General features: G+C 60.5%; 8 protein-coding genes across 8 annotated transcripts; all 8 read left to right on the top strand.

Annotated features, from left to right (window-relative positions):
• Positions 1 to 765: 765 nt before the first annotated feature.
• On the top strand, positions 766 to 3,261 carry LINJ_30_0610 (conserved hypothetical protein; the record flags this gene model as incomplete). Its single annotated transcript, XM_001466869.1, has 1 exon — positions 766 to 3,261. The coding sequence occupies one exon, from the start codon at positions 766 to 768 to the stop codon at positions 3,259 to 3,261; it is 2,496 nt and encodes an 831-aa protein (XP_001466906.1).
• A 1,276-nt stretch (positions 3,262 to 4,537) lies between these two features.
• Positions 4,538 to 5,977, top strand: LINJ_30_0600 (conserved hypothetical protein; the record flags this gene model as incomplete). The annotated part of the gene is made up of 1 exon (XM_001466868.1): positions 4,538 to 5,977. One exon carries the CDS (start codon positions 4,538 to 4,540, stop codon positions 5,975 to 5,977), a length of 1,440 nt encoding a protein of 479 aa, XP_001466905.1.
• Positions 5,978 to 7,385: 1,408 nt separating this feature from the next.
• On the top strand, positions 7,386 to 8,810 carry LINJ_30_0590 (putative spliceosome-associated protein; the record flags this gene model as incomplete). Its single annotated transcript, XM_001466867.1, has 1 exon — positions 7,386 to 8,810. The coding sequence occupies one exon, from the start codon at positions 7,386 to 7,388 to the stop codon at positions 8,808 to 8,810; it is 1,425 nt and encodes a 474-aa protein (XP_001466904.1).
• A 588-nt stretch (positions 8,811 to 9,398) lies between these two features.
• LINJ_30_0580 (conserved hypothetical protein) lies at positions 9,399 to 10,376 on the top strand (the record flags this gene model as incomplete). The annotated part of the gene is made up of 1 exon (XM_001466866.1): positions 9,399 to 10,376. One exon carries the CDS (start codon positions 9,399 to 9,401, stop codon positions 10,374 to 10,376), a length of 978 nt encoding a protein of 325 aa, XP_001466903.1.
• A 2,131-nt stretch (positions 10,377 to 12,507) lies between these two features.
• LINJ_30_0570 (conserved hypothetical protein) lies at positions 12,508 to 14,337 on the top strand (the record flags this gene model as incomplete). The annotated part of the gene is made up of 1 exon (XM_001466865.1): positions 12,508 to 14,337. The coding sequence occupies one exon, from the start codon at positions 12,508 to 12,510 to the stop codon at positions 14,335 to 14,337; it is 1,830 nt and encodes a 609-aa protein (XP_001466902.1).
• Positions 14,338 to 15,469: 1,132 nt separating this feature from the next.
• Positions 15,470 to 16,036, top strand: LINJ_30_0560 (putative nuclear cap binding protein; the record flags this gene model as incomplete). The annotated part of the gene is made up of 1 exon (XM_001466864.1): positions 15,470 to 16,036. One exon carries the CDS (start codon positions 15,470 to 15,472, stop codon positions 16,034 to 16,036), a length of 567 nt encoding a protein of 188 aa, XP_001466901.1.
• A 711-nt stretch (positions 16,037 to 16,747) lies between these two features.
• Positions 16,748 to 18,061, top strand: LINJ_30_0550 (putative glycosyltransferase family 28 protein; the record flags this gene model as incomplete). Its single annotated transcript, XM_001466863.1, has 1 exon — positions 16,748 to 18,061. One exon carries the CDS (start codon positions 16,748 to 16,750, stop codon positions 18,059 to 18,061), a length of 1,314 nt encoding a protein of 437 aa, XP_001466900.1.
• An 897-nt stretch (positions 18,062 to 18,958) lies between these two features.
• On the top strand, positions 18,959 to 21,649 carry LINJ_30_0540 (conserved hypothetical protein; the record flags this gene model as incomplete). Its single annotated transcript, XM_001466862.2, has 1 exon — positions 18,959 to 21,649. One exon carries the CDS (start codon positions 18,959 to 18,961, stop codon positions 21,647 to 21,649), a length of 2,691 nt encoding a protein of 896 aa, XP_001466899.2.
• Between the last annotated feature and the right edge of the window lie 594 nt (positions 21,650 to 22,243).

Here is a 22,243-nt window from a genome sequence, read left to right as displayed (position 1 = left end):
GCTCTCTTCACTGGCATAGTGAGCACTCTGTCGTCGTTGCATGCCTGCTCTTTTACATCTCGCAACGTAGTGTTTGACTTTCGGTTGGCGGCTGCACTGCCACACGATCTCTGCGTGTCTCGCGCGCTATGCGTGCGTCAAACGGTGGTGGAAATCATCGACGTAGAGGACAGAAGGAAGGAAGACACGGTACCACGGCTTCACGTGCTCTGCGGCTTCGCCGTACAAGGGGGACGGCACAAAGCCACAAGAGGAGGGCGCACCGCAGAAACGAAACACACACACACACACACACGCACTTAAAAGCAAGGAGAACGGAGCACTGCGCTCCTTTCCGACACGACAACAGCACCACACACTGTCGGTGTGCTCTTTCTCCCTCTCTCTGATACAGGTCTCAATCGCTAATTCCATAGGAGTGAGTAAGGGAGAGAACGCTGGAAGGCGAACTCGCTTGTGTGCTCCCCTAATCCGGTAGAAGGCGTGTGAAACCATCAGGGTCGTCTTCCGGTGCCTCACGGTCTTCCTGTTTATCTCACCCCCTACACTTTGCGTTCACCTTGAGGAGTCTGCGAAAGCAAACGAAAGCAAGAGAGGCAAGCAGCGAGGTGAGCGATCCGACACCGGTCTCTCTTTCCCCCCTCCACGCACGGGGGCGCCTCTCCCGATCGCCTGTTGGCCTGTTGCTTTTCTTTTAGTGCTGCAGGTGTTGAGTTCACGCCCATTCCCCCCCCCCCCCCCCCCCGGCTTTCTCTTCGTCAAGAGATGGCGACTGCCAAAGACGCGAGCAACCACATTCGGCTCGACACCGCCTTTGAGCTGAACATCGGTGCTCCCATCCTACCGGACCGCGTCGCGGCAGGCCGATTTCTGCGCAGTGCCGCTGCCCGTGAGGCTAGTGCAAGCGCGCAGACACTAGCCGTACGCCCACCACCCTCGGCCGTGTCACTGGCCTTCGGCAGCAGCGGTCAGCGGATTCTTCTGCACAACAACAACACCAGCACCGCGAAAGCCAAGCGCTCCGCTAAGCGAGGAGAGGCACAAGCGAGCGTCGGCGTCACGTTCAGGCTGGAGGATGATGAGTCTGTCATCCAGACACTGAACTTTGGGAAGGCCCCGACAGCATTGGCAGCAGGCCAACTCTATGACACTTGGAGCACCGATATCGCTGCCACGTATGATGTGCTTCTTTTCGGTGCTGCAACGAGCCTACTGGCGTACGATGCGGAGCAGAACAAGCAGGTCTTCTATAAAGACGTGGAGGATGGGGTGCAGGCAGTGGTGTGCGGCACTGTCATGAAGCCGAGTAGCACCTCTGGAGAAGCGCCGCCGTTGGCCGTCGTTGGCGGTAACTGCAGCATATTCGGCTTCGACCGTTTCGGCGCCGAGCGGTACTGGACAGTGACAGGCGACCAGGTGACGGCCATGGCCCTCATGCCATGGACCTCGGTACCGGATTCGGGATCGGCTCCCCTGTCGCTGCTCGTAGCCTCTGATGATTTTGAGGTGCGCGTGTACGATGGCGAGGAGGCGATCGCGACGGTGCACGAGGTGGACCGAGTGCAGAAGCTCGTACCTCTGTGGCAGCCGTCACGAATCCCAGACACGGAGGCTGCCGCCGCTGACAGCGCTGGCCGGTATGCCTACTTGCTCGAGAACGGAACCGTTGGCATGTACGAGCGCGGTGAGCGCGTGTGGCGAGTGAGGGGCAAGTCTGTGCCTGTGTCCGCCGCCTTCTGCGACGTGGACGGCGACGGCGTGGCCGAGTTGGTGATTGGGTGGAGCAACGGGCGGGTGGAGGTGCGCACGGATCGCGGCGGCGGGTTGGAGAAGGGCGGTAGCGTGCTCTTCCGAGACACCTACTCCAGCGCCGTGGCAGCAGTTCTTTCGGAAGACTATCGGCAGGACGGCATGCCTCTGCCTGTCATCTGCACTGTGGATGGCACCGTGCGTGGATTGGCGCTGCTCGAGACGCGAAAAGACGAGGCTGCTGAGGTGCGTCAGCTACAGGTGTTGGAGGCGCTTGTGCAGGAGAAGCAGCAGCTGGCCGCCCAACTCACCAGCCTTGAGGAGCAGCTGGCTCGCCGGGCTGCTGGGGCGCAGGACACAACGATGCCAGAGTCGGGGGTGGAGGTGCGTTGTTGCTGCTCTGCCAACCTTGCGACGAAGCACGTTGAGGTTCGTGTGGAAGTGACGGGGCCAGCGGCGAAGCGCGGCGACATTGTTGTGCATAGCTGTCTCCTGCAGTGTGAGGTATGGGCCACCGCAGCGCAGCAGGACACCGTAGCCTTTGCGAATGCGGAGCCCAGCGCCACACTCGTGTGCAGCTTTGCCCACCCTGATGACCTTCCGCTGAACGTCAGCGCCTCGGTGGCTGTAGGTCCAGCATTTGGCGATAGCTACCAGATACACGAGGTTACCGTCAGGGTTCCCCGCTTCATGATGTACCAGCTACCCTACAAAATTCCTCCAGAGCAGCAGCGTCAGCGGCAGGGCGAGACAGTCGCCTACCGGCAGCCCAATGGCTGCGTGCTACTGCAGTGGCGTGAGTTGCTCCATCTTGACGTGATTGAGAGGTGGCTGCGGCATTCCTTCTGCGTACCGGAGGATGTCGTGCTGCTTGACGCTAACGCGCCGACTGACCAGGTGCTTCATTTGGAGCTCATTCACGTCCGCGACGGCAGCAGCTTTGGCATCGAGGTGCGCAACGCTGCTGCGTCGGGCGCGGCCTTCAACACCATTACGCTGTGGTCTGACCACTTGGCGCCATGCGGGGCGGTTATCAATGCCTTCGTGGAGGACTTGAAGGGTGGGTGGGCTGACGGGAAGGCGGACCCGGTCGCGGTTCGGTGCGAGATGCCTCTCGAGCTGGAGCGGCTACGCGCGATCTTCGCCAGGGTGGACGAGTTCAACGAGGTGCGGATGAAACTCACGACCGACATGGCGGATGCAGCTACAGTCGTGAAGACACTGCTCGGGCGTGCCGAGGACGCACGGCTGCTGGGTGACATGGCCTCTATGAAGAAATCGTACGCGGCGCTGTACGACGTTGATCAGGAACTGCTCTGTGAGAATGCGAAGCGGATCAACAACTATGAAGAGCTCAAGCTGGCCTTGAAGGAGGTGAACACGTGCATCCAGCAGGCGGGAATGGTGCGCATTGGCCCGGCACGCGCGCAGTTGATTGCTAGCTGCCGCAACGCCCTGAAGGAGAATCAGGTGAACAGTCTGCTCGAGATCATTCGGACCGGGTCCGAGTAGAGGGCGAGAGCACGAGCGACGCCGAGGCGGCATACCGGACGGCCTTGCGTTCGTGTGTGTGTGTGTGTGGTCTGCCCATCTCCGCTCCTTGCGATGCTGGCGCTTTATCCTATCTGCCGTTTCCTCGGAAGGCTGATGCGCTCCCAAACCGAGCCCTTTTCTCTGCACCCACACAGGGGGGTTCATGCGTGCCGTGAGGCGCATACCGCACTCATTGTGCCGTTTCAGCTCGATATCGTCGCTGTCGTGTTGTCGTCCCTATCGGCGTGTGACTCTCTCCTCCTCCTCCCTCTTTCTCCGCCGAAGCGGTGCAACACCAGTCAACCAGTGATTTCAGTGTACTCTTTTCCCTGGGCTCCGTGGATGTGTGATGACGGATGCCATCACCGCTGCTTGCCGTGAGCAGCTGTGCGATGTCTTCCATCTTATCCGTTCTTCCACCTCGGCCTCGCGTGCTGCGGAGGCGGCTTTTCTCTTGGTTTGCGAGACCCCCGACGATGGTCAGTGCACGCGCAGGCATCGTTTATACTTATCATTTTGCCTTGGTTGACAATGTGCGCGCGTCTGCCCATCTGGCCGCTTCTCCCTGTCGTCACCTGTGCGGCTCCTCCGCTCTGCTGCTGCTTCGACATCTCTGCCTCCTTCTCTTTCTTTGCCACTCCTCTTCTGCCCGCATGGCGCGGGTGTGCTACAGCAGTAAAGAGCTGCCCACCCATTCGCCCCCCTCCCCGTCCGTCCGGCATTACTTCGCTTTTCTCTGTGTAGAAACCCGCACGCGCCTCACTCGTTCTCCCTTCTGCCCATCTCATCGTTTGTTTGTCGCGACTCACCTAGCGCATTTCCCCCAACCGACTTAGCATTGGCCATCTTCGTCTCCCAGAGGCGGCTCTCTCTGTGTGGGAGCGCTCGGCCTTCGGTTCACGCCAAGAATTCCTTCTAGTATCTCTTTCGCCTTGTAGCGTTTGCGTGTTTGTGCGCGCGCGACGGCTGCGGATAGGAGCTGTCGCAGCCGCACTTAGGCGCGTAGTCAGTGGAGTGGATCATGGGCTCCCTCTCCGTGTCTGTAAACCTCTAGCGCACCCCCTTAGCGTCTTCCTTCTCCTAGTCACCCATCTCACCTCCTTCAGAGGCTAGTACTCCATCCATGTTCCGCCGGATCGCTCTTCCGCTAGCGGCAAGCGCCGCCGCCGCGCGCTTCAACTACGGCGTGACCTCCTCGGGCACCATCCCCAAGTCGGCACCCGGGGCCGCCACCGCGGCGTCTTCAGGTCCCTACATGCCTGCCTACTCGGAGGTGAAGGGCACGTGTGGCACACCAGTGCTGGATCAGCTGATCGGCTACTACGTTAACATCCAGTCTCGTAAGATGTACTACAAGGACTTTCTCCGCATTGAGCATCAGGCAGTCCGCTGGGCCTTTGCCGACATTCGCAAGAACAGCGAGGCCCTGGCGCACGGCCTGCTGCAGACGGGTGTGCGGCCTGGTGATCGCGTGCTTGCAATCCAGCCATGCAACTGTGAGACCTTCGTCCTGCAGCTTGCGTGCGCGAAGATTGGCGCGCTGCTCTGTATCGTCCCTCAAGACACCATCAGCGCGGACAAGCTGCGCTTCTATCTGAACGAGTTTCAGCCTCGCCATCTTGTGGCCCGCGAGTGGATCAACGTGCCGGAGATGAAGCAGGGCGAGCTAGTGGAGCGCAACATGCACTTCTGGGACACCATCTACAACGTCATCCCTGAGTTGGGCCTTTCCTACCCAGGCCAGAAGTTTCAGTGGGTGCACTCGCAGGAGTTTTACTACCTCAAGAAGATCATCATTACAGATCACAACATGAACTTGCTAGGCGTGACACCGATGCGGAAGATGCTGGTGTGGGGCCCCTTCTCGTACTACGAGCAACGCCTGCGTCGGCTGTCGGCGCTGCTGCACCCTGACGATCCAGTGCTGGCACTGGAGGACCCCAACCCGGCCATGGAGGACAAGCTGCACATCACCTACTCGCACCGCAACTGCGTGAACGCCGGCTTCCTCTTCAGCCAGCTCATGCAGCTCAAGGCAGAGACGCGCTTTGGTGTGATGCCGAACCACCACACGGACCCGATCGGCGCCATCATCGCCCCGTATGCGGCTCTCACCTCCGGTGCAGTGCTCGTGCACATCCACTCCGACATGTTCACAGATGATCACGCCATCAACGGCATCGAGAAGCTCTGCGTGGAGGAGGTGGAGACGCTCGTGGGCCGCAAGGCAGACTTCGACCTCATCCTGAAGCACGCCGGAAACTTCGACGCAGACCAGTTTGAGCACCTCCGCTCCGTTGTCATCTTCGAAAACGGTATCGAGGCCCCCGTCTCTGAGGAGTATCTTAACAAGCTATCCAAGTCTCTCAACTTGGATGACGTGTACGTCTTCCGCGGCCCCATCGAGGCATCCTGCATGCTGACGTGGCGCACACTCAAGAAGGGCTCGCAGGGCATGGTCCCTCACGTCGAGGCCAAGGTAGTCGGTGATCGTGGCACCAGTGACGCCAAGGTGCTGGCGGCCGGCACGCGCGGGAACCTGCGCTTGAAGGGCCCGCACGTCACAGCGGGCTACTACAACAATGCAGGCTTGATGACGGAGCTCATCGACGAGCACGGCTTTGCTAGCACAAGCCGCGAGGCGATGATAGACGGCAAGGACAACATCACTCTCATGTCGGCACAGACCTATTAAACGGGAAGGAAGCAGCAATGTATGATCAGCAGCGCGTGCATGGAGGGGAGCTGCAAACGAAACGGAGGGCTCTGATATTTTGTGGCGTCCCCCTCCCCCCGTGTCGCTGCGATGCCCTCGCACTCGGTGCGCGATAGCGATGAGAGTGAGTGTTTGAGAGTAGAGGGACACGAACACGCGCATACTCGGATAGCCATGTGCGAGAGAAAGGAAGAGTAGCGTGAGATGGGCGGCTTTAGTGGTCTGCGGTGGTGGATGGAGGCCGCCCCTCTCTTATCTCTCGCTCTTTGTTTTTGTTTTTTCTTTTGTCTCTTCGCATGCCCACTGTCTGCCGTGCCGTTGCGCGCGGCGTGCGCACGACGGCCGCGATGTGCGTTCCCATTTCTGCCTCGCCGACTCACTTGTTCGCTCTCTCTCGCGCACGTATTGCGTCGCTCCTTCGTACTGTGCGTGTCTTTGTTGTGGCCCTCTCTCTCGCCTGTTGGGATTCTTTTCTTTTTTTTCCGGTGAAGGAGCGTATGTGGAGGAGGGGGGGGAGTGACGGTGGTTATCACTCGCCGTGTGGATGTGTGGATGTGTTTGGGTATATACACACATGTGCGTGCGCCCGTGTCCTGTGGATGTGTGTGCCTATCACCAGCAGGGGCGCAGACGAAACGAGACGACAAAAACTCTCCTGCCCGAAAAAAGGAAAAGCAGCAGGTGCCGTGCTCTGCTGAGCACCGCTCGGCGCGGGGTAGAAGGCGCGCATCTGGTGCTCTTCGAAAGTTGACAACGATGACACTGCTCTCCCAACGCAGGGGGTGGGGGGCGCGATGGTGATCTTGGCGGACTCTGAGTACTCTAGCACTCTCGACAACCCGTCGATGTGGTGTGTGCCTGCCGTCTTGAAAGCATCTAGCACTGGAAACCAGACCAGCACACACTCACACACACCATGCATACTCGTGCACAAGCAAGCTGGGTGCTGCTTGCGTTTGTTTCGCTCAAAGGTCCACACAAACTGCCGTTCCGAGGGGGCAACAGACAGACGGGCGTGCAGTGGTGGGCACAGTGCACCTCTGCCCGCGCCCAATCTCTCCCCTTTCTACGGGCGATGCCTGTGGATAACCCCCTGCGTTGCTCGCGTCTCTCACTCTCTCTACGTGTCTCTACCTTATCTCGTTTTTTCCACGCATACCTCTCGCTGCCCCTCTTTCCTTTCCTCTTTTTTTTTTGCTTGCGCGCTGCCCACGCACAGGCTTTCGTGTTCTCGAGGTGAAAGAGCGCGGCGACCGGTGCTCGTGCGACACACCTGCGCGCAGAGACGGGTCTCATTGCATGCCTGGCGCCGCGCATTGCTCTTCGCACTGTGCGCGTGTGTGCAGTCAGCCTTTGTCGCTGGTGCTGCTGCCTCGACGCCAGCGGCATGGCCAAGTCGAAGAAAGAGAAAAAGGCGGCTCGCCGTGAGCGCGAGGCGCATCTGAAGAAGATCAGTCAGAGAATACAGGAGAAGATTTTGCTGGCGGAGGTGGCGACCGCGGAGGGCGAGGTCGAGGAGATTGTATACACGCTGCCCCCCACCCCGGCAGAGCTGAGGGCGGCGGAGGAAGAGCAGGAGCGCCAGCAAGCCGCGATTGCGGCGGAGGCCGAGGAGAGAGCCGCCGCCGCTGCTGCAGCGAAGGCGGCGCAGGCGGCAGCGGCTGCCAGCGCGGAGAAGGATGAAGAGGATCGAGTTGTGCTCCCGTCCTTGGATGGAGGCGAGGGCGGCGCGAAGGGCTGCCGACACTCCTCCTCCGCCCTCAGCGGTCGCAAGCATCACAGGATGACGTGGGAGGAGCTGAAGCTGCGGGCGGCAGAGATGTACGGCCTTGAGGCCACGGAGCTGGTCGACCAGCACGACGGCAACGCCGTTGACCCTCTCTTCACGGTGCGCATGAAGATGGAGCCGCACACGGTGCCGGTGCCGCACCACTGGCATCTGCAGCGCACCTTCCTATCTCGTCAGGCGGACCGTGAGGAGGCGGTAGGCATTGTGCCGGCAGAGGTCGCCGCTCTCGGTATCGAGAAGATTCGCGCCACCAAGGATAAGATGGCGACTCCGAACCAGGTCGCCTTCATCTCGTGCTTCATGACGGGCACGCCTCTGCAGCGCAAGACTTACAACGTCGAGCTGAGCAGGTGCGGGGATGTGTTCTACGAGGGCAAGTGGCGGCCAAAGGCTCACCACACACCGGGCGTCTTGTCGAAGAGGCTGCGGCAGGCACTCGGGATCGGCCCGACAGCACCACCGCCGTGGCTGTACAGCATGCAAACAATGCGCCGCCTTCCTCCCGCGTACCCAGACCTGCGCATACCCGGACTGAACGCGCCCATCCCTGCTGGTGGGCAGTGGGGCTTGGGACAGGACCAGTGGGGCGAGCCGCCGCGCGCGGAGGACAACTCCTTCCTCTTTCCGGGCGTCATGGACGAGGCCGCTGCCGCCGGCTCCACCCAGGCCGAGCTGCGTTGGGGCACCGTTCCCCCCCTCGTCACATCACACGAGGAGGTGCCAAGTGCCGCCGGTGCATCCTCGTCCGGCGCTGCATCCCCTGCTCCCGCCACAGCGGCACAGGCCTTGCCGCGCCCCACTCCGGCTGCTGGCCGGCCTGTCATCACCCCCGTGCCCTTCCAGCCGCAAGCCTATGTCCCGCAGCAAGCCGTCCCGGCCGCGCGTGTCACGCCGCAGGAGTACGTGCAGGTGCAGGACAACACGACCAACTCCACCGTTGCTGTAGGGTACATGATGATGCCAAAGGACGGAGTGCAGTCGCAGCCACCACCGTCGCGGTACCCACCCGCGCAGGGTTCTTGAATGCGCATTGATGGTGTGTAGAGCTCCGTCAGTGCTTCCTTTTTATTTTGTTGTTGTAGCGTCCCCGGGTGTCCTCTGCGAACTCGGGCGTGTCTGTGATTGGGGCTCCTGTAATGATCTTGTGAAGGGAAGCGGCCACATCAGCAAACAGAGCGGTGCGCTGCCTCATTGGTGCCATGAGGCTGCGCAGGAGTGCTTGCGCGTCCGTGCGCACGCTCGCGCATCACTACACGCATTCCACAAGTATTTTCGATGCCCCTCGATTGGTTTCGCTCTCGCACCTGCACCACAGGATGCGCGCGCTCTCTACCCAGAACGCACGCCGGCACACATTTGCTCACTGGCTCGCCGGCTCTTTTCTTCCGCCTTCCCCATCGCCTCCCCCCCCCTGTACGCATACACACGTACTCCGCACGCGCCCACGCTACATCTCTCCCTCCACAATTGCCTGCTCCTCACTACCAAAAAGCTCTTCAGCAACGAAATCAGCAACGCACACTCGCGTCTGACACCTGCTGCATCTCTCTTATTATTATTCTTCCTTTGCTGTATCGCCACTTGCCACTCTCAAGCACACACACACAGATCATGTCAGGCAACAAGGACATCTACACCTTCCAGTATGGCGAGCTGAAGAAGGGCCAGACGTATGCGCTGGCTATGGCAAGGGTGGCGGACAACTTCGTGCACTCCAGCTTCCACGACTCTCCCAACTACGAGAAGCTGCTCCTCTCCATCTTCGAGCACATCTCCAAGGACCCGTCGATGGACGACAAGATGCTGCAGGCCCTTGAGAATGCTCTGATGGCGCGGCAGAACGCCGTCCTCAAGGAGGCGCGCGACAACGACAAGGATCGCAAGAAGTTTGTCTTCGAGAAGCGCACCACGGGGCGCGACCCCAACGAGGACAGCGGTAGCGACGCTGAGGAGGTGACAGAGGAGGAGTTGGCGGCCCGCAAGGCGGCGCAGGAGGCGGAGGAGAAGCGCAAGGAGCAGGAGTGGATCAAGGCACAGGAGCGCTACGCGGCGCTCCAGCTGCAGAAGCGGGAGAACGAGGAGCGGCTGCGCGCGCAGGCCCGGAAGGTCGACATCGACGCATTCCAGCGCCAGCTCCAGAGCCGCGGTGCCGTGCTTGTCGACTCCGGCTTGCCTACCAAGAAGAAGGGTGGCAAGGGCGCTGCAAAGGCCGGCCAGCTGTCAGCCGAGGATGCAGAGAAGATGAAGGAGGAGGTGGCGCTGATTGTGAAGGAAAAGGAGCGCCTCGATACGGCACTGCACACCAGCGACGAGGAGCTGCCGGCCGCCCTCGAGGAGGCGAGGAGGTCGCTGGCTGAGTACAAGCAGAGGGCGGCGGCGATTGGTGAGCCGGCAGCGCCGACGAAGGAGATGAGCAAGAGCGAGGTGACGCAGCTGCAGCAGAAGCTGGCAAAGCAGACCATGGACAAGAACCGCCGGGCGCTGCAGCTCAAGGCCATGGAGCCCAACCCGCTGCGCGATGAGCTCGTCTCAGTGCTCGAGCAGCGTGACGTGCTGGCTGTAACGGTGGAGCGTGCGGAGAACGCGTAAAAGAAAAAAGAGACACTCAACACAGAAGTAGCTCACACAAGCCGCAGAGGGCCGCGAGAGGCGATGCGACTCGCGTCCCTCACGCACACAGCGCGCAGCTCGCCACCGGCGCCTTTATTCGAGAGATCAACGACGATGCGCGAATACGCGTGGGACAAAGGTGTGGGTGGCGGGGGAGACACAGCGGCCGTTCTCCACGGTGCCTCGCACACATCCTCTCTCACTCACGAGCTCGAGGAGTTAGCTTCCACTCACAGAGGAGGAGAAAATAAGTTGGCGCGTGCTGAGAGATTGAGTGGATATATGGCGAGTGGGCGTGCCTATGCTGCCTGTGCGCCACCACCTCTCCCTCCTCCACTGCCGCTTGGCACGCACGTACCGCCTTTCCCGGTATATTGAATAACAACATTATTGTAATGAGACAAGCATAGCTCACTGTCTGCCAAAGGAGCGCACCCCCCCTCTCCACCACACACACACACAGAGGAGAGGGGCTTATGTATGACCTCAGTGCACGCCGTTCTTTATTACTCTGCGCGTCAGTGTAGGCTGCCTCGATGCGGGGTGACCAGTCCTTAAGAAGGCATCAGCAAGGAAAAAGCTGAAAATGGTTTCAGGCCTGTCTGCAATGGGCACTCCTCGATGCTGTGCTGGCGTCCTCAACCTACGCACTTCTTTAGCAAGCGGTAAAGGGTTGCGCCGTTGCATCGGCACCCACTCATGTGTGTGCGTGTGCGTAGGGGCGAATGCGGAACTGTGCGGCGCACCGCCAAAAATAAAACGGCAAAAACGTATCGCAGCTTGTTCCAGATCATCGCACGCACAGGAAGAGCGAAGCTTCTGCGCACAGAAACCCCAAAACGCACTTGACCGCCTGCAGATGTGTCCCGCCTTGCTTGCATGGAGACGCGTGTGCCTCTCGCTTCGTTGCCACGCTTCGTTTTTTTTTTAACATATCTGTTGCTTCTCTACGCTGCACTCCTCTCTCCGCTTTCTCTCTCGCACGCCTCTTGCGTTCGCGTGGGAAGCGACTACAGCGTCCCATCTGACCACACTCCTCCACCGCTTCCTTCTCTCTCTGCCTGTCCTCTTCACAAGCGAAGGCGCAGACGCATCGAGCTCAACGTGTTCCTCCCCACTGTGGTCTTCTGTGAGTTCCCGGCACCTTGCTTGTACGATAGCGTGAGGGCGCGCACACACACACACATACATACACATACACATACACGCATACACATACGTACGTGAACAGACTCACTCAGTAGCCCGTTTCTTGCCTAATTCGCATGCTGCGTAACGCACTTCTCCTTTTGATACGTACCCCCCCCCCTCCACACCCCTTGTAAAGCGTCGACAGACGCACACGCGCACAACCCAACATAAACGATCGGGACGGCACGGGTAGGTGCATACCCCAGGCGATCTGCACTCGAGGCGTCGTCACAGCTGCTTTCTGTGCCGCCTCTCTCTGCGCGCGCGTCTGCTCGTTCTTACCTTGCTTGCGTGTATCGTTTCGATCTCTTTGCCGCCCCCTCCTTGTATCTCCTTGCGTGGGTGCGGATCTCTGGCTGTGGCTGGCTGTGGTGCCTGGGCTGTGAAAGACGGAACGGTCGCAGGGCGACTTTTACCAGCGAGTCCGTGCGCGTACACCTTTTCCTTCCCAATCCCTCTGTCACCTTTTCTCTGTGCGCCTTCCCTCCCTCCCTCCCCCCACCTGCGTGTGCACGCTTGACTAGGGCCTCTCTGTTGCCGTCATCTTCGTAACCCTCCCCTCTCATCTGTGCGGCTACGCTGCGTGGGTGCTTCGCGGTTTTGTTGGTACGCGCCTGTGCGCATCCTTTTCGTTTTTGTGGGGCCCCTAGAGCGTCCGCTGCGCACACGTAACCCATCAGCGTACACCGCCTGCAACTGCAGCAGCACAACGTCGACTGCACCGGCGAGTCCAATATCGTGCTTGTGACGCTGCTCTCGTGCGTCGGGCAAGTGGAGAACGCAAGCCGAAATATAAATACACAGACGTGTAATAGTGTGCTCGCGAGTGCGTTGTATCATGCATCTGTAGCTACACACCTCTCGCATATCTCCAGCCTACGGAACTGATTTTGAGAAAACGTCGAAGGACTTGATCATCATGTCGGGCGAGTACATTGCTGTGACGGTGATCTTCTTCGTGCTGGCCCTCGGGGTTTGCCTGCTCACTTACCACTACTACACAAAGGTGTCGATTAAGCAGATACCGCTTGCCTGCGCGGTGTGGCACGTGATCGCGCTGTACATGTGCATGCTACCCTTCCCGCTGCTGGTTGTGGATATCGATGCTTCGTTGGCAGCGCAGAGCGACGCCAGCCAGAAGCAAGACTGGATGCGACCCATCTGGATCACTATCTTCGCTGTGACATACTTCTGCGCGTGGGTGTCTCTGCCGTTGGCACAGATGTACACGGAGGTGGGCGAGTTCACCGTGAAGGGCCGGCTGCTGCACTCTATCAAGCTGAACCTTATCCTGTACGCTGTCATCATCGTCATCGTGCTAGCGGCGCTGGGCTACTTTGTCGTAATCACGAACTCGTACAGGTCCGTCGCGAAGGTTATGAAGGTCGTCATCTCGCTCGCCAACGCGTGGGGCCTGCTCATCTTGACTCTGTTCATGCCGGCTGGCCTGGTTGGTGTGCCGCGCATGCTGTGGCGCTACGCCGACGCGAAGCGACTGCTGCGTCGCCAGCTGTACGAGGCCACCGACATTCAGGAGGACCTCGACTTGGCCGCGATGGACTTGGCGTCCATCAAAGCAGAGCTCATCAGCATCGACCCCCAAGTCTCGGAGGAGGACCGCCCTCACCTCGCCTTTATGCTGGAGATCATCTCGGCCGCCGACAGGGAGATTCCCATGTACCACATCGCGGCCCTGCGCGTCAAGACCGTGCCGTCCACGGAGCGCAACGATGTGTCGCTCCTGCACCTCGAGACACTGAATCAACGGCTCAAGAAGGCGATTAAGATTGCGAACCGCGCCAACTACCGCTGGAACTCGACGGTGCGCAAGTGCGACTCGCTTGATCAGATTGTGCGCGGTGTCAAGGGCACCAACAACCGCCTGAAGCGGATGTGGTTCCCGATTCGGCAGTACGTCTACTACACCGGCTGCTTTGTCTGCTCGGTGCTGACAATTTTCATCCTGTGGAGCGAGCTGACGATGCCGCTGCGGGACTGGGCCGGCAAGCCGCTCGGCGTGATCGAGCTTGTCATGAAGAGCTCCATTCACTTCATCGGGTCTGTTGTGCTGCTCTTCTACATGGCGTACTGCGCCTACTGGGCGGCCTTTCAGTTTAAGGTGCACGACGTGTACGTGGTCTACCCCAGCATTGCTGATAACGCTTCGCTCTGCTTCAACGAGACCTTCCTGGTACGCCTGTTGATGCCGCTGTGCTTCAACTTCCTCCTCATCTCCGGGCTGTCGTCCACTGCGAGCGAGACGCGCGTCGACGTGGCCTATGGCCATGTTTACCGCAGCAATATGGACATCGGACTCTTGTTCGGCTCCTACGTGAACAAGCTGCTGCCGCTCATGATTCCCTTCATCGCCGCCACCGTCTTCTTCCAGCTCACTCAGCAGGTACTGTCCGTGGTTGGAATCGAGGTGCATAACCCGAACGACGTAGAGAACCCGGCGGTGCGCCAGCGCATCATTGATGGGCGGAAGCTGGTCGAGGCAGAGCTGGGCTACCAGCTGACCTCGCCATTCCTTTCAGAAGAGGGCGTCACCGAGACAAAGTCGCCAAGTCCGTCACCGAGAGCTGCAAGACCGGGCCGCGACGGCGTTGAAGAGTCGGATACGAAGCGTGGCCAGCGCTATCGCGACTACCTCCAGAAGAAGCGCGGCAGCGCCGGCAGCGCTGCCGATGGCGGGTCAGAGATGATGAATTTCCGTATTGCCGGAACTTCCAGAGAAGGGGAGCCCTAAGCACCTCTATTATCCCCCTTTTGCTTGTGTGTCGTGTCACGCCCTCTTGCTCTTTCCCACTCATCGGACGGGATGAAGGCAGCGCAATCTGAGAGAGACACACGGTGCCCACTCTGTACCAGTCACTCGCTTCTGAACACATGCATAAACTCTTAGACAGGAGGATGCTTTCAGGGAGGGGTGAGCCTGCGCGCAGCATGTTTGTCCGCTGCTGCAGACTGTTGGCCTTGCCTAATGGCTTTCTTTTCCTGTGCATGTGGCGCGCTGGCTGCTCTGTGCTTTCCATCTCTCCTCCGCCCTCCGACTCTTTGGTCGAATTTCCCGAACGCGTGTGCGTGTGTGTATCGCCGGTTGCGCCCTGTACCGTTTTATGGCTTTTGCATCGTGCTGCTTTCTTATTTTGTGTCGCTTCGCTTAGTTGCATGTGTGTGTGTGTGTGTCCTGGTGACCATGTGAAGTAGTGGAAGGGAGAGTAGAGGGGCGACAAGGGAAACGGAGCACTAAAGGCGGGGTCTAACCTGGAAAGAAAACGAGGAGAGCGAGGTGTGTGCTGTGGGTGTCTGTGTTTGTGTGCGACCATGCCCCCCTCCTCGTTTTCTTCCCATCCTTGACTCCGCCTTCCGTGCTCCGTTTCCCTTTTCACCTCTTCGAGCGCTTAACCGATGATCGACTCATTATTATTATCGCTTCGTAGTTGCCACCCGCCCGTCCCCACCCCGACTCGCCTGCTTGCCTGACTTCTCCTTCGCATCGCTACTGGAGAGGCGTACCCCGACATTCACGCAGGAAAGCTCAGTCAGTCACTTGCCAATGCGCACAGCCACACACGAGCGCGGACTTTTTCCCATGTGGTCACCGACGACACGCGCAGTACTCGCTGTGCGTCGGGCCGAGAGGGAGGGCAACAGCAGGCACAATTCTTGCCGGCCAGTGCCTGTATGCGCACGTGCGTCTCTGTCCCTGCGCTCCTGCCACCCGTATCTCTCCTCCCCCACGCAGGCACTCATCATGTCTGTCTCGACCTCCCCTCTTCTTCACCTTCTGTCTTTTTGGCCTTCGACCCTTTCACCCTTCGAACTCCCCTCCTCCCTCAGCGCGTCGCGGGCATCAGCACTGAGCCCTGTTAGAGACAATGTCGAGTGATTTGGTGGACACGGTCCCTCGAATGGAGTATGTGGATCGCCACGAGTTGCTCCGGTCTCTCTTGACAACGGAGGAGTTCCGGGAGCGGCGGCAGGAGCAGCTCAACTACAGCGCCACCGTCTACGTGGGCAACTTGTCCTTCTACACGACGGAAGAGCAGGTGTACAATCACTTCAGTCCTTGTGGACACATCCGCGATATCGTGATGGGCCTCAACGAGGCGACACGCTGTCCATGCGGGTTCTGCTTTGTCGTGTTCGAGTCACAGGCGGCCGCGGTACTGGCGGTGCACGGACTCGACGGGTCACTGCTGGACGACCGCGTCGTGTCCGTTAGCTGGGATGTGGGCTGCGACGGGAGTCGCCGCTGGGGCCGTGGCGCTCACGGCGGCCAAGTGGTAGACGGCGTTCGCCAAAACCTCGACGAGGGCCGCGGTGGCTTGGGTGCCCTGCGGCGCGACGCGCTGGGCGTGCCTGCCTCGACCGCGGAGGACGAGCTGGTCGCCTACGATTGGGTAGAGGCTCCACCGAAGCGCAGAGGTGCCCACACAAAGTAGCCTTCGCTCATGTACGTCTGCTTTGTTTTGCGCTTCGTGCTGACGATGCTTGGACCCCAAACGCCGAAGCAACGCACGTTGGCAGCTGCAGACTGCAACCTCGCCTCGCCGGTGCACACTTGCGTTGACTGTAGCGTCCACTCACGCGAGGCCACACGCACGCACACGGTGGCAGCGCGAGTGGGCTGCGACAGTTGTGCTGCGCGTTATGCGTGCTCTGCGTGGTGCAGCTGTGTAGCTTCCCCAGCGTGTGGGCCGCTTTTCCGATCCCTTTCGAATGCAGCGAGTGCGCGAGCCTTCCTTCCCGAGTAACAGATCCGGATGGCATGAGAACATGAGCAGCGAATCTAGGGGGCGAGGAGGTGTTGGACCCCTTTTCCCCCACGTCGAATACTCCGTCCCCTGCTTTGCAGATGGTAGCGCTGACTTGTGCCTGGCGCGCTATGCCGCCTCCGCTTCTTCATTCCACATGCGCAGCCTTTTGTGCTGTTCGCATTTTTTCCTCACTAACGCGCCACGTCTACCACGCCCTCTGCTGCTGCCACCACCGCCCCTCTTTCCTCTCTTCTTGGTGCGCCTGTGAAGGATTGCGTCAGCGATGGCGTACGACCCTTCTCTTATTCCGGCTCTGCTCGCAGCATACACGCTCACGCCGACCAACACACACACACACACACACACACACGGGCGTACACGCGAAAATAGAGACAAATGTGGTTTCTCGCTGCTCTTCTTCTCGGATCTGCGTTCCTGGCGTCTCTGTGGCACAGCGTTGTGCGTTACGTGCCCCTCGCAATGCGGTCGCCGCACCGAGGTGCCATGAAGGTTGGCGTGGTGCTGGGCTCTGGTGGACACACGAGTGAGATGCTGCGCGCCATTACGGAGCTACCGTTGTCTTACTGGTTAGACACGCGTCCGTTCTACGTTGTAAGCGCCACAGATCCGCACTCGGCCAGCTTGGCCTCACAGCTGGAGCAGCAGCGCTTCGAGAGGCGCGTCGTCGTGCACACCATTCCACGCGCACGCGAGGTCGGCCAGAGCTACTTGACGTCGATCATCACCACAATCAGGGCAACCCTCGCGTGCTTTCGGCTTGTTTGCGCTGAGAAGCCGGACGTGCTGCTCACGAATGGCCCGGGCGTGTGCGTGCCTGTAATCGTGGCGGCCGTTTGCGTGGCATCGTGCGCGCCGTGGTGGTACGGGCGCCCTGCCATTGTCTACATGGAGTCCTTCACGTGCGTATCGCACCTCTCCCTGACAGGGTGCCTGCTGGCGCCGTGGCTGGCGGACGTCTTTACGGTGCACTGGCGTGCTCTGGAGAGAGCTGTGACTCGACGCCGCCGCCGCGGCACGCTGGTGCACGTTGGATCGGAGACAGCGCGTGTCACAGACGGCGCACCAGATCGCCTCCGGTCTCTTGCTGCGGAGCAGGAGGCCTACGCGCTGGTGACGGTGGGGTCGACAAAGTTCTCCTCGCTGGTGCAGGCGGTGCTGCAGCCCGGCGTTTGCGCCGCCCTGCACCAGCGCTTCGGCATCAAGCGTCTCTACGTGCAGCATGGCACCGCTGAGGTGGTAGCACCTCCAGAGGCGACTCTACTGCCCGCACTGCCGACAGCCGCTGGCGCAGATGCTTCTCATCCGACGCAGCAGTGGAGCTGTGGGGGCCTCCTCGTGGAGGCCTTCCCGTACCGACCTTGCCTGGAGGCCGTGATCCGTGGCGCCACCCTCGTCATCACCCACGCTGGTGCCGGCACCATCTTGGAAGGACTGCAAGCGCAGCGGCCCTTGGTGGTGGTGCCGAATCGTCAGCTGATGTCTGACCACCAGCTGGATCTCGCTGAGGCTCTTGCCAACGGTGGCTTTCTCTTCTGCGTTCAAGTTGGTGAGCTGGCAGAGAGGCTGCCGTTGCTTGACCTGACAACGCTTCGACCACACGGTGGCATGGATGCCGCGCAGCTTCAGGAGGCGCTTCGGCTGGTGCTGACGGGGCATTCTGCAAGCGGTGAGAGGGCGAAGGCCGAGTAGGCGCGAGTGTGTGCGTGTGCGCTGCGCAATCGACCACGGCGGCCACTGCAGCCTCTTTTTTCTTTTGCGTGTGCGCACAACTCTCGGTCGATCCTCGTCTTCCTCGGCGCTGCTCTTCGTTTTCTGTGCTCTGCGGGTTCGCCGCACTGTCCCTCTGCTCACAAGCTCGCAGTGTGTTTGTCTATGCAAAGCAGAGAAAGCGAATGGGGCACAGAATGTGCTGCCATACTCTCTGGCACGTGAAGGACGCGTCGCACACTCGTCAGTTGCGCATTGTTGGTGCCTACACTGCTGTGGAAGCGCCTCAGCGAGGAGCATGATGCGCGCCGTTGACAAGGCGTACTCTAGCCGACCCTTGGCACGCACGCAGGCGCATGAATGTACCTGTATGAGCTGCTCAAGCACCTCTTGGTGCACCTGCAGTGCGACTTTTGCACTGTGGCGTCTGGAAGCTCTCTGGCTGCTGTAACTATCGTTGCCGCTCGTGCGCTTCCTCCCTGCTTTGCCGCAACTGGCCCTACTGTGTGGCTGCGCACGGGATTTTATATGGCTTGCTTGTCTCCCTCTCTCCGGTGGATGGAGCTGTCTTTCCGCAGGAGGTGACACGAATGCGTCTTTGGTTTTTCTGCGGTGCCCCTCTTCTCACGAGCACGGGTCGCGCTGCCTGAAACCCAACCAAAGCAAGCGCGTAAACCCGCATACACTCATACCCACAAGCACACCAGCGCACTACCTAGCGGGACGAAGGGTGGCATACACGCACGCACACACACACGTGTGACGCAACACGACGCACGAAGGTGACGGGCCTGCCAATATACGCTGCGCAGCCCTGTCTGCGCTTCCCCACCGGCAACACACGCATAATAAACACAGATAATCATATTGCAGGACGTAATGGACGCCGAGCGCGCCGCGGTGCGCATCTTCGACCTGATCGACGCACGCCAGATCGGTCAGGCGGAGGGTGCGCTGGAGACGGCTCTGCAGAAGTTCCCTGATGACGACAGCCTCCGCGCGGCCGAGGCTCTCATTGTGATGCGCAACGGCAACTACCGCCTCGCAAAAGCCAAGGCTGTTGCCTTGAGCGAGAGGAACATCACGAAGCCGAAGGCTGTCAACGCGCTAGTGCACGTCCTGCAAAATTGTTGCTGCTGGGATGCCCTTGCAGCGACGTACGAGCGCTTGAAACCGCTGCAGAACGAACGGCAAATCTCGGAAAACCTAGTGCAGACGTACACCCGCATGGGTGCGTATGCGAAGGTGCAACAGGCGGCCATGCAGCTATACCGTCAGTACAGCGATCCCAAGTACCAGGTATGGATGGTGCAGGCGATGCTGGCGCAGGTGCCCGCCGACAGCTCCGACCACATACTGCTGAAGCTCTCAACGAAACTTCTGGACGCGGCCGTGCTGACGGAGAAAGGGCATATTGTGCCGTCGACAGTGCAGACCTACGTCGACGTGCTCGCACAGCAGGGCCAGTACGCCACCGCCGTGGACTTCCTGCTGAGTGGGCGTGCCGCAAAGATCGGGCTTCTCGCGACGCGCCTCGAGGCGCTGGCTCGGATGCTGCAGAAGGCGGGGCGGGTGTCGGCGGCGAATGCGGTGGCGCGGTATCTTTGGAGCCAGGAGAGCGATAACTGGGCTTCTTTCACCATCTACAAGGATACGCTGGTGCCCGCTGCTGACATTGATGCAGGGGAAGGGGGAGGTGAAGCTTCTGCGTTGGAGTTGCGTGGCCCCGCACCAGAGATGCGCACTACCGTCGATTGCACCATGGCTCATCACTCGCTGGAGGAGGCGGTGCAGCTGGCGCGCGAGCTGCAAGAGCAGGAGGAGTCAAAGCATCCAAACAAGCATCGGCGTGGTCCCTACCTCGCGGAGCTGGACCTGCTGCACTCGCTTCAGTCGACGGATATGCAGGCGCGCGTGATCGCGTACGTGGAGCGCTTCTACCGCAAGCCGAGCTGCTACCTTGACATCTCCACCTTCCTTACACCGACTATCGCAGCAAGCGTGTACGAGTGGTCGCGCTCTTGCGCCTGCGCGGCATCGAGGGATGAGGTAGATGTGCACACACGCCGCATCCTCGGCCTCCGCTGCCTTGTGGGCTCGTGGGAGGAGACACCAGCGGCCGGTGAGCCTCGCGCGCTGTTCTGTGAATGCGTGGAGGCCTACCAAAGCAGCAGGCACCTCTCCGAGAGCCTTGCGTGGAGTGAGGAGGGGCTGTGTGATGGGTACGTCACCGTTGCCTTGAACATCGCCCTGCGCTGCTACGCGGCTGACAAGACTTCCCCAGACTACTCATACCTCGTCGAGGGCCTCGACCTGATGAGCGTGGTGGACCGCCGCATGAACAACCCGACGTGGCTCATCTACGCGGTGTGCTTTGCGAACCTGCTCGGCCTCACCGAGCGCGCGGCGCTGCACCAGCTCGCCTTCAAGAACGTCCAGCGTGACACGATGGCGCATGTGGGATACTGGCCGCTGCTGACTGGGCTTGCGCTGGAGGATGTCGCGAACTGGGATTGCTGGGCAGAGGACTACTACAGCCTGCAAGAGCGTGACTGTAGCTTGCTGCGTGCCAAGGTGTTCAACTACACGTCTTGGCCAGCCATGCAGGATGTGCAGCGCTTTGAGGCAGCACAGACCAACTCGCTCTACCGCTGGCAGTGCCCGGCCAACGAGTTCACTTCCGCGCTGCTTGAGTGCCAGACACAGAAGGACGTGAAAGAGTCGTTAAAGGTCCGTGTCGAGGGGCTGTGGGCGGCATGGGAGCGCCTGAGCGTCGCTGGAGCAGCCGACACACTCATTGACAACACGGACTGGATCGTCGCCAAGTCGGTGGTGTTGGGCAACATCCACTCCGCCACCGTCCAGCAGCTCACAGACTCTCTCGTTGTTGTGCCGTCGCGGGATTGGCAGGTGCGCCGCAGCCGCCAACTGCTCTCGTCCATCTTCCTTGTGCACGACTTGGCAGCCGTCAGCTCTCACCGCGAAGCCGCGGTTCAGGCGAGCAAGTCGCGCAAGGGAAAGAGCGCACGCGCAGACAGCGATTCGGCAGCTGCCCCGGTCTTGTACAGCAGCCGTCTAGGCACCCCGTCAGCCTCGGTGGAGTACTTGCCGGCGGTGCAGCCGCTGGCCGGTGTGTTGCGCGCTTACGTGGACTCCCTCGGCGAGGTGGCGCCTGAGGCCGCCAGCGCAACTGCGGAGCTGCGCACCTATCTCAAGTCTCTGGTCGCCGACTCAGAGCACAGCGCAGGTGCCTTTGAAGTGTTCCTCTATCCACAGGCGTACATCTTATCAGCCCTGCTAAAGATGGCGCCGGCGGCGAAGCTGCCGGTAAAGCAGTGGGTCGCCGATGTGCGGGAGACGCTGGAGACAGCGCAGCGCCGGTACGAGTCGCGCTCGTGGTCCGCGCTCGCTACCACAGTCGGGCGGACACCTGTGCCTTCGGCGCGCGCGGTGGAGAGCATCAATCTAGCGCCGGACAGCTTCACGGCGAAACTGGAGGCGGAAAAGGTGCACCGCATCGTTGGTTACGTGTCCAGCCTCAAGGTCGAGATGGGTGCATATGCGCGTTGAGAGGAAGACGGACAGCGACTGTAGTGAGCGCTGGCACGAAGGCAGCTCCTCCGTCCTTTTTCTCGGCACTGCCACGTTGCTTTCACTCTCTCCGCTTCCTCTCTCGTGGTGCCGCCTGCTGTTTCCCTCTACAGCTTTATCCTTGTGTGTGGTGTCTGTCGGTGTTCGAGGGCGAAGCGGTATAATCTGATGTTAACGGTGAATCGATGGGGCGCGGTGCGTGCGTGTGTGCAAGGAGCAAGACACAGAGGCCACATGTGGCCAGCCGGCTTTCGCGCCTCTACCCCTCCCCCTTCCCGCGCCGCCCATACGCGGACAAGCGGCCATAGAAAAGCGCATCGGTACACGGCCAACGATGCATGCGTCAGCACGGCGGTGTGGGCGCACGGAGGCATCACGCACACTCACCCATATGCATCCAGCGGCGCATCCTGTGCAGGGCCGCCGTGCGCAGAGCGGCTCGCACGCACGCGCACCCAGACAGGCGCATTTCGACATGTTCAGCGTAGTCTGGGCTGCGTGCAGACGTGCAGGCCACCTCGCTCTCTGTGCCTGTGCTGTGACTCCTACCTGCGCATCACCTTCTCTTTCTCT

This window comes from Leishmania infantum, chromosome 30, assembly GCF_000002875.2.
Source record: "Leishmania infantum JPCM5 genome chromosome 30".
Taxonomy (NCBI): Eukaryota; Euglenozoa; class Kinetoplastea; order Trypanosomatida; family Trypanosomatidae; genus Leishmania; species Leishmania infantum.
Note: the sequence above shows the minus strand (reverse complement) of the source record. Positions and strands in the feature narration are given on the sequence as shown.